Raw genomic sequence first — 10,240 nt, 5'->3', positions numbered from 1 at the left:
AACTACATGAGTGAGCTCTCAAAGGCCTTGCAGGTCTGAAAGCTGATATTGTTCTGAAGTTTTAGTTAAAGAACAAAAACCAAACTGAGTAAGCTCTTCTTCACAACCAACCACTGGATTTCCAGCTGCACTTCAGTTGCTGCAAACCTCCTCCCACTTTCGGATGTTCACAGACCTACAGCCTTACCCACATCTCCAGCTGCTGAACTTCCAGGCCACGAGATGCCAGTGTTGGATCTTGGGAGGGGAGAGTAACCCACCGAGCCAGACTGACACGTGAGCAGATGTGGGTGCACCCTGGGAAAAGCTGCCCCAGCAGTGCTCCCGGGAGCAGAGGGCTGTGGTGGGGAAGTGAAGCAGACAGGGGCAGGGAAAATGCTGCAAAAACCTCCCTTTTGTGGAGTCTGAGTATGGATCTAGAGGCTTAACATTAGGTGGACAAATTTATGATGTGCTCTATAGGTGCTGTGTTTTGTAGTTGGAGAGGAAATCACAGTGAAAGCAATGCACTGTATTAATTTAAAACTAGTTAACGACAACTAATTTTAATTTTAAAACAATTATATGGACAGGCAGGCAACAGCTATAGCATTCATATAGATGCAAAGGCATCTGCCTCAGTGCAATGTTACCCTTTTAAAAGAAGGAAGAATCCAAGCATATGAAAAATGTGGGGGTTTAGTGTTATTTCTAATAGTATTGTCAGTGTTTCTCGAGTCCTTAGAAAGAAAATCCATCAGACAATGGAGAAGATGGAAGAGTTGAGTCTAAGCAATTTCAGGTACCTTAAAACTAACAGGGCCCCTTAGCACCACCTTCCAGGCTCTGATGGCCCAGAGTTGGAATTAAAACTGCAGTTTACCCTAAACAAACTTGCTGCAGGACTTACATTTGCACAGTTAGACTTTTCTGAATAAACTCACTATTCATGTTAATGTTTGTGTTAAAATACTGAAAAGCATTTTCCTTTTCCACACAAGAAATCTGTATCCATGACCTGCAGTAACAGCTATTTCTAATACTTGATAAATCAAAGTGGTGGTTCTGCCAGTCCAAAGTACAGCTTTGCAGGCCTCCATCTTGGCTCCAGCACAGCTCGAATTTTCTTCTCAGGTACTAAGTCTCCATTAACTCTGACTTAGTCTTTGGTAGCTGTCAAGCTGGTTTTATTTTACCTGAAGACAAAACGAAGGTAGGAGCAAAAGAGAGAAGCTCAGATAAAGAAAGGTTTACTCCCACATGCCTGTGCTGTTGGTATCCCTGCAGCGATCCAGATGCTCACATGCCAGCCAAGCAGCCTCTGCATTGCCTGTAATGACATCTTAGATTGCAGCAAAGGCAAAAGGAGGGATTTAATCAATGACAGCAGCACTGCAGTCTGTCCTTATGCTGTGAAACACGGGCTCCCCAGCCCTGGTTTGCTTGTATTCACTGCTAGCCAAGGTAGTACAGGAGATTTAATACTGTGTGAAGCTTTAGGGCTACTAAAAGTCCACCTTGTGTGTTCTGAATAACCTCATTGGTTACTTTTCTCACCCAAACATTGGAATATTCTATTTCCCTAACTACTGTTTTGCTCCAGGATTTTTCCCTTAAATGGCAGTAGTCTTATGTTATTTGTCAGCTTCAAAAGACATCACACGTGCAACATTTTTGTCCTGTCAGCTGGTAGTGGTTTTCAAAACAGGATGCCTGTTTTTCCCCCAATTATTTGCAAGTGAGATACAGAAGTCTGAGCTTTTGTTTTCAGTTGGTTATACAGGTTCAACCTGGTGATTCATTCTTCCTGCAGCTACATTTCCAGGAAAAGACAAAGCCCTGGCTCTTCTCCAAGTTATCCAAGTAAGATCAGAAAGCACTCCTTCTCCCTCAGCTGTGACACTTTCTAAGAAGGGAGAAATTGAAAAAAATGCATCCAGAGCTGGTGTCATCACCCTGCAGACAGGCAAGGAGATGCATGACCTTGTAAAGGCATGTGCAGTACCAAGTCAGGGTGAAGATAACAGCAGAGTTTACTGGATTTAAGATTCCTGGCCCTTTGAAGCACAACCAAGAGTGTGTAAGGAGCCATTCTCCATTTCTGGGACTGATGGTGACTGTGAAGCTGGATGGCTTACGGGAAATCCTGCAATTTAATTTCAAGCCTTTTAGAAGACTCTCATCTTCTTGTTGCAGTTACTGTGGACAAGAACATACACTTGCAGTTGGGAATTTTTCAAGAGTTATTGCCATAAAGAAGCTGGTAACTTTGGTTTCAGACATCTCTTAGGGATACAGCTGCTCGCAGATGAAGGGAAGCCTGGTTTTGCATCATGAGGCAAAGGACTACAGGGTTGTGTGGTTGTGAATGCAAGTGCTGAGATTTCAGAGGGAGTTAAATAAAAACCTGCACAACTCTGCCTACAAGGAACCATCCATCGCAGGAAATGTAAAGACTTGTCTGAGAAGTGGGGTTCCTTTGAATGCAAGCAGACAGCAGCTCACATGTACTCAGCAAATGGGCCAAGTAAAGAGACAGAATTACCTCCCCCGGTAAGCCCACAAGCCAAAACACAGCTGGTAGCACTAACATTAGTCCTGTCAAGCCTGGCACTCTCATTTATTATGCATCCTGCAAATAATTATACATATAGTTAAGCTTATAGCTCAGAAGCTGCATTTAATAGCTGGCAGGGTGTGCTCCTCACTGGTAGTGCTCCTCTGACCTCATTAGACTAACATAAGGAGCGAGTCTGGTCCTTTGTATATTCAGAATAAACCACAGGTCTTTCTAATCTCTGCATATTAGGAACAGAGGTCACTACTCCTTTGGCAGTCATCACAATCTGATTTAGGGTTTGTTTCAAGATGCTGTCTGGCCTTCCTTAAAGGCTGTGTGGAGTTCTCCCGAAGTTTGCAGCAGCTTCCTGAGAGGGCTTAAATTAGGATTCGTTTCCCACATTTTTGAAAGTTATTTTGCTTTCTCTTTTGTGAAAACTAAAGCACGGGAGGGTTGCTGCCCACTGGGTGCCCTGCTCAGAGACAAGGGGTGGTAATTGAGAGTCCCATGGCACAAACCTCTCTTTCTGGAGCAGGAGGAAAAGAGGTTGGATCCCAGCAGTCCATAGTAAGCTATTTTCAGCTCAGTCATTCATTATTGCCACAATCCGCAATGCCAAAAAATGCCTGCTTACGCAAAATGTGGAACCAGGTATGTGCTGCCCCTTGTACATCAAAGTAAATGATTTTTTTAGTAATGGAAACTGTCTGATGATTCACTGGGGTAAATCAAGCAGAACAGTAGAAAGATGAGACAGAAAATAGGAAGATAACCAGGACCAGTAATAAATCATGACAGAAGGTATTCAGTGTATTGCAATAGCAGTAAGTCAATAGAGTGTTAAGCTGCATAAATAAAAGATAATGTGTTTCATTTCTGCAGGGTGTTGCTCAGACTACACCTATTAACAGGATCGCCTGGTTCTGCAGAAAATACACACAGCAACAGGTTGTGTCATATTATCCTGATAAATCAGATTTGCATTAAGATTTTAAGAGTTACTTTGCCAAAATGGAGCAGGAAATGAATATTCCTCATCACTGCAGCTAAAGGAAAACATGCACAGATATGGAAAATTACTCTTTACTGCTGTACTGAGGTATGTGGAAGCGGAAGCTTAACTTCTCCTGGAATGACAGGGAGGTGGGACAGTTTGCTGTTTCTGTGACTTCCAGGGATTAAAGTCAGCTTCCTCTTGCTTAAGACCTACATGAGTAAGTCCTCACAGGGAAACAAGCTACTGATTTCTTTCCTCCTTCTGCATGTTTGTATAAATCCTGATACTCTACAACAGCACTAGCAGCTTTCATCTCTCCCCCTTTGCAGAATAACACACTGAGAACAAATATGAGACCCATGGGAAACTTCAGCCTCTGGGAGGCAGAGAAACCAAAACCTTCACACCCAAATTGCAGTGAAGCATGTCACATACTCCAGCCACTCCAGGTTCCCAGCATTTTTCATCTATTGGCATAAGTATGTGGAGTTTTGGCTGTTGGCCCTGATGGCTGGGTCCTAGTGCTCAGCTGCCTGGTGAGCCACTCTTGCTCACTTCCTCACCCTTGAACAAGGATTTTCCACTGCCCAAAATCACAGCTTTGGCAAAGGATTCCCTTGAGGCTACTCCAAAGCTGAGAATTAGTAGAGGTCCCAGCTTGCTGCTGGGATCCCCCAAGGCACTTGCTGCAGCTGAACCTCCCTTTGCCAAAGCCAGGCAGCCCCATGGCACACGCTGGCATGGCTGCAAAGAACAGAGGGACTTGGTTTTAGACACGGGCACTCGGCACAGCTGCTGTCTGGCTGAGGTGTGCAGATTTGCCTGTGGCTCCTACCACTGCTCTGGATGGAGCAGCTCACCTCCGTCGGCGTGGAGCCACTGGAAGGGGCCCAGCAGTGCAGCAGGAGTGCAGCTTGCTCAGCTGCTCCAGCTTTTGAAAACAGTCAGCTAGGTGCAAAGAGTGAGGGAAGGTATTGCTCTTCTGGTGCAAGAGTAAATTATGCGAGTTTTCATATTAAACAGTGCGGATGCAAGCCAACTCTTATTCTTGCTCGAGAATTAATTACTTCAGTAAGCCATGCCAACCCTCTGGCTTTTTCTCTTTCCCCACCATCCTCAAAAAAATGGGGTGCAATGGCAGAGGAAAGAAAACACCAATCTCTGAATGGCTATTTTGCATGAAGCCCCTTTTTCCCTCCCTGGCTCAAGTCAGTCTCCTGTTCCACCCAATGTAACCATCCCTGGTCCTTCCCAGAACTGGGAGCAGGACTGGCTGGCCTACAGCTCTCCAAGCAGAGTGCAGAGGCTGCAGAGGGACTTCAGTTGGGCTGAATTGGTTCCAGAAGTGCTGAAAGCAAATCTTCCCCAAGGCCCTCGTGTAATCCACAGCGAGGTCAGATTCCTCTGGAGTAACAAGGCTTTGCAAACTGTCAGTACCGTGTAGACAAGCTTAGCTAACACAGTTCAGAGACATTGCTGGTAAGTGAAAAGGTATCATTCATCAGTCTGAGGGAATAATCCTCATATAAGGCTATGAATCATTTGGTTTGTCCCTTTATTGTGCCTGGGATTAAGTTGTACAGATTCTGGAAATGCAGCATCTATGACTTCCTCTCTTCAAAGAAACTACACATGGTTTGCCTGAAAACTGTGTGTTTGTCATCACATGGGAGAGCCAACATTAGGATTTTTCCTACAAAATTTAGTAAAACCCTGAGCCTGCTTATCTTTGGAATAACTGCCAGCATGATAGCAGCATTTTGTAATACTTTTGTGTGTTCTTAAGTCTTCTGCAGAGCCATTCTTCTTATCAGGGGCCAGAGTTAAATTTTTGTAGCGATAGTGGGTTGTTCCATTGCAGAACAACGCATGTTTGTTTATCAGGGCCTCTGACTGCTGTGGGTATCTCGCTCTCTAATCCATCTTCCCTGGAGTGTATTTGAACATTCCAGTCCTCTGAGGAGCTTTCAGGTAGCTGAAACTCAGCAAGCAAATACGCAGTTGCTGGGGGCTTTCAGTGGCCCGTGGGGATGCCGGCGGCCCCGTGCAGTGTCCCTTTCCCGGGCTGCTGGCAGGTACGGTGCACAGCAGCGACACGAGCACCCAGCGAGCGGCGGGCGGGACGCGGCATTGCCGAGGCTCTGCTGCCCCAGGGGCGGGAGCTCTTAAGCCCTTTAAAAGGAGGGGGAAAAGCCGGCCACGAGCTGCTCGCACTCGCAGCGGTGGGGCTGCGGGCGGGCAGTGCCGGCGCTCCGGCTCACGCTCGTGCGCGGTGCAGTGGCCGCCGCTGTCCCCTCGTTGTCCCGCATTCCCGCACGGCCGCTCCGCTCCCGCCGCGCCCGCAGCACGTGCGCGCCCGGCCAGCGCGAGCCCCCGGGGGCGGGGCCGAGCGCGCGGCGCTGAGGGGGCGCGGCCACGGGGGCGCGTCCGAGGCCTCGCGCCCGGCGGTCCGTGCGCGCGTGCGCGTGGGAACGGCGCGCGGAGGGGAGGGGGGAGGCGCAGGCCAGGGGAGGGCGCGGCGGCGGCCGCGTGACGAGCCCCGCGCCCATTGGCGGAGCGGCCGTCACGCGGCGCCGCGGCCGGAGGCGATTGGGCGGCCGCGGGGCGGGGCCCGGGCTCCCCCCGGCGGCCGCTCGCGCGACGCCCGTGCTCGCCGTGCGCAGGAGGCGGCGGGGCGGTCGCGCGGCCGTGGGGGCGGGCGGGGCCGCGCGCGGCCGGGGCGGGGGCGGCGGCGGCGGCGGCGCTGAGCCCGCCCCGCGCTCCGACCCGCCCTGCGCCCGCCTCCCCTCCCCCGGCCCAGCCCGGAGCCGCGCAGCCGGGGCCCGGCGGGGGAGCTCCGAGCTCCATGGGCAATACCGTCACCTGCTGCGTATCCCCGGACGCCAGCCCCAAGCTCAGCCGGGCCCGCGGCGGCGGGGCAGCGCCGGGGCCCGATCGCTGGGCGGACGCGTATCAGGCGGCGGCGGCAGCGGGCGGCGGCGGCGGCGGCTCGGGGTCGGCGGAGGCCGAGTCGGGGGACTCGGATCCCGGCGGCGGCGGCGGCGGCCCCCACCTCCAGCACATCAGCGACCGGGAGTTCCCGGATGGTGAGCGGCGGGCGGGCGGGCGGGGGGCGCCGGGCACCGCATCCCTGTCCCCTCGGTGCCCCCGCTCCGCCCGGGTGGGTACCCGGCGGGCACCGGCGGCCCGAGGCGCGGCCCCTTTGTCCGGCGGCGGGGGCAGCGCGGTCCCGCCGGCCCCGCGGGGCTCGGCCCGCGCCGCGCCCCAGGCAAAGTTCCCCGCGGCTGTCAGGGCGCCGGCACAGCCCCGGCGGGTCCGGGTCCGGGCCAGGACCTCCGCCCGCAGGACAAGCCTGGGGCCGCTCAGCGAGTCCTAGCCCGGGCGAGGAGCGCCTCCCCTGCCCGGCAGCGCCCGGCCCAGCCCGGGTCCCGGAGAGGGGGTCCGGGAACAAGAAGGGAACGTGGCAGAGCCCCCGGCTGCTCCCGGCTGAGGTGGAGAAGTCTGGCCGCTCGTTTCTACTTAACTATGGAGTCGTGACTCGGTCGCAGTGTTCAGGCAGATCGCAAAAGCTGCTGCATTTCCAGTCTCTGTTGAACAGGAGGAAGGAAGAGGGTGTGTGGGGAGTAAGGGAATTAAGAATTACAAAGATTGTGTGCATATGACATCACCGTGGCTGGACGTGGGTAATTTATACGCTGGCTGTGCAGGGTTATAACTGGGGACTCATTACACCGGCGTTCCTTGTCGCGTAGTTCTCGGTGTTCCAAATTTGCTTTCCTTGGACTCATGGGAAAGTACGTGTGTGCTGCTCAGATTCCTTGCAGTTACGCCCGGAGCACTGGTACCTCGCCGACTCGCTCTGGAAGGCATCTCCTCCTCAGCCGGGAGAGCTGCAGGGCTGTGCTGCGGGAATTCCCGAGGCATGTAACAGGTTAGGGGTGCTCCTGTCTGGCCGGGCGCTCACGTGGTGCTGCTGGAGCCGCACAGCGCAGTCTAACACCTCATGATATTCAAAACTTAGTTTAATTAACAAACATCTTGCTATTCCTCTTCGCAGTTATAACCACACCTATGTGAAATATATTCACTTGGAAAAAGCCTGCCTGACATCTTTAATGTACAGTGTATACAGTAACAATAACCACTGTAATCCATACTCTTCTCGAACTTGAGAAAAATTTTTTTGCTATTAGACTGGCTGCAGAAGAGTGTGAGGAGACCTTCAGAAATGGAATGATTAAACTTGCAGGGTTCTGCGCAGCGCCATATGGTGCAGCTGTTCCAGAAGTGAGATGGAACAGTCAGGCCCTTGGATCTCCTGTGAGACAGCTGTGCAGTAGTAGAAATTATGTTTGCTGCCTAGGAGAATTAAACCTTTATTTTTGCAGGAAGATAGTACAGAACTCTCTCAACTCATTAGGGGAGGAGGAGCTAAACTCTCTAAAGATTCTAATAAGCCAAGTAAAAATGCCTAAGCTGAACAAATCTCCTCAGGAATAAGGGTTGTATTTGTTTGAATCTTTAGTATGTGATCATGTCAGCAGTGGTAACAGATTTAATTGTGAATTCATCCACATTACAGGACTGGCCTTGAAGTAGAGAAGTATTTAATTTTTTTGAATTTGCAAGCCTAAATAAGAGTGTGTAGTCCAAGAGTAAGATAGTAGCTGTCCATCACAAATTTTACTTTTGTGGCTATGTGTCCGGACACTATGGAAGCTTTAGTCTTGAGTCAGGAGATAATCCTAAAATTAGAACTGCATAAGTAGTATATGTTTAAGATGATTTTAAAGATCACTTTTACAGTGGTATGTGGTTCACTATCGCCCTCCAAAGCAGATCTGCTGCAAGTGATAGATGCTATTTGAAGTTTTCTGATTGATACAGCTCTTTAGGGGTGCAGAAAGTATCAAAGTTTGATACCTTTATTAAAATAAAATTCTGGATAGTCAATATTAAAAGTAAAACTTCTTGTGTTGACTTTTGAGTGTTACAAAGCACTACCTGGATAGAATTAAAGCAGTTAACTTCAAAATGTAAAGCACTGTTTGTGAAGTTTGAAATCAAGTGTTATGAAACAGGTTTTATAAAGAAGTTTGAAGTGAGACAGCTATCTGTTTAATTTAATACCTTCTATGAAATAATAAATCTGTAATAGAACAGATAACTATGCTTATTCCTCTTAAACTGTAGGATGTAAAAGCTGTCAGCATACCCAAACCACGGAAACAGCCTGCATGTTTCTGTGCTGTTGACTACTACAAAGCTTTCGTTTCATTTGGGGGATAAAATGTACTTCTGTAATTGATTAATGTATAATATCATAGGCTAGCTAAGATGCAAACTTAGTCTGTAACGGAAGGCTGAGAACCACTGACTGCCCTCTTCTTGAATCCTTTGGCAGGGAGAAAAGAGAAGGCTGCAAGAAAAAAAGTCAAGATCATTTTGGCTATTTTTGTTCCATGCTGCTCAGTTCTAAGAAAATAGCTGTATGTATCAGAAAGCTAGCATCCAAATGTGATGGAGATGCTTCATTCCTTAAATTTCTATCTCTACGTTGTTTGTTGTTCTTAAGTCTGTCTTAAGTACTTTTGCACTTGTTTGGCTAAAATTGAATGTTTTGGTTGTATCAGGAATGCAGAAGTTACCAACTGAGCTTTGGATTTTTTGTTTTGTGTTGTTTCATAGCTTTGTGTTGCTCTTTCATAGCAGGTGGAATGTGTTCCTTGCAGGTCTGTGCTCTTAAGTAAGGATTATTTTGTAGCTTCTCCAGCACTCTTCTTAACAGGCACTACTTTCCAGTCAGCACTGCTTAGATTGTCTGAATCGGATCAGAATGGAACAAGAAAAATCTCATTTTCTTAAAATGGGGAGATTATGATGTGGTATTTATGTATGACAAAAAAGGAGTGGTAGGTGGAATGGCAATAAAACACACAGTAAAACTGGAAGTTTAATGTTTCAGCAAAGGTTAATTCAAACAGGAAAGTTTTATCAGATCCTCTACTGAGAGAATTTAAAGGATGATTTTGTATTTTATGGCTCTCAAGATCCTGAGCCATAACCTGTTTGGTGCATGCTTTCTCCGAATGAGAAGTAAGCCTGTATTTGTGGTTTGATATGTTAAGCCAAGTTGGGTTAAGTAAACAGGAATAAACATGACTTTGAAAACAGTAGTTTCTTCCAAATAGGTTCATGCCTACTGCTAATATTAAATATCAAAGGCTGCCACGAATCTAAAGCAGCTAGTTGACTTTTCAGCTGAGCATTAAGTGTTCCTTAAATCAACGGTTCAACACAGTTTGAATTGACCAAAAAGGCTTTCCTATCTAGTTTTAGTAATGGTAGTTCTTTGATCTTAGTGTGTCATTTGGTCTGTGGTGATTACTGGGGTGGTTATTTGGGATTTCCCCCCCAAATGAGTGTCTGCTAATCTTTATTTTGGGCTTCCTTTTTATTTTTTTCCCCTGTACTTTTTTTTTTCTGGTTATTTGGGGGAGAACTTCTTATGGCTGACACTTTTTTGCTAGATCCCTATGTTTAAACATAGATCTACTTCTTCAAAAATTCTTTGATCTTGGGATTAAACTAGAACAAGACCTTGCTTGGCAGATGTTTCTCACTTGTACTTGAAAACTCTCCCTCCACTGCTGCTGTTAGCTGAGTTTGAGCAGAGGTTTGCTTGATTGCCTTGAATCAAGGAG

At 48.4% G+C, this 10,240-nt stretch overlaps 1 protein-coding gene across 1 annotated transcript in view; it reads left to right on the top strand.

Annotated features, from left to right (window-relative positions):
- The first annotated feature begins 6,265 nt into the window (after window positions 1–6,265).
- CCNYL1 (cyclin Y like 1) overlaps window positions 6,266–10,240 on the top strand; it is a 33,317-nt gene continuing 29,342 nt past the window's right edge. The window contains exon 1 of the mRNA XM_082285209.1: window positions 6,266–6,622. Within this exon, the coding sequence (XP_082141335.1) occupies window positions 6,382–6,622 (241 nt within the window). The 5' untranslated portion in view covers window positions 6,266–6,381. The remainder of the gene's footprint in view (window positions 6,623–10,240) is intronic.

Source organism: Coloeus monedula, assembly GCF_965178545.1.
Source record: "Coloeus monedula genome assembly, chromosome: 7".
NCBI lineage: Eukaryota > Metazoa > Chordata > Aves > Passeriformes > Corvidae > Coloeus > Coloeus monedula.
The sequence above is the reverse complement of the archived record's forward strand: the minus strand, read 5'-3'. Positions and strand labels throughout refer to the sequence as shown.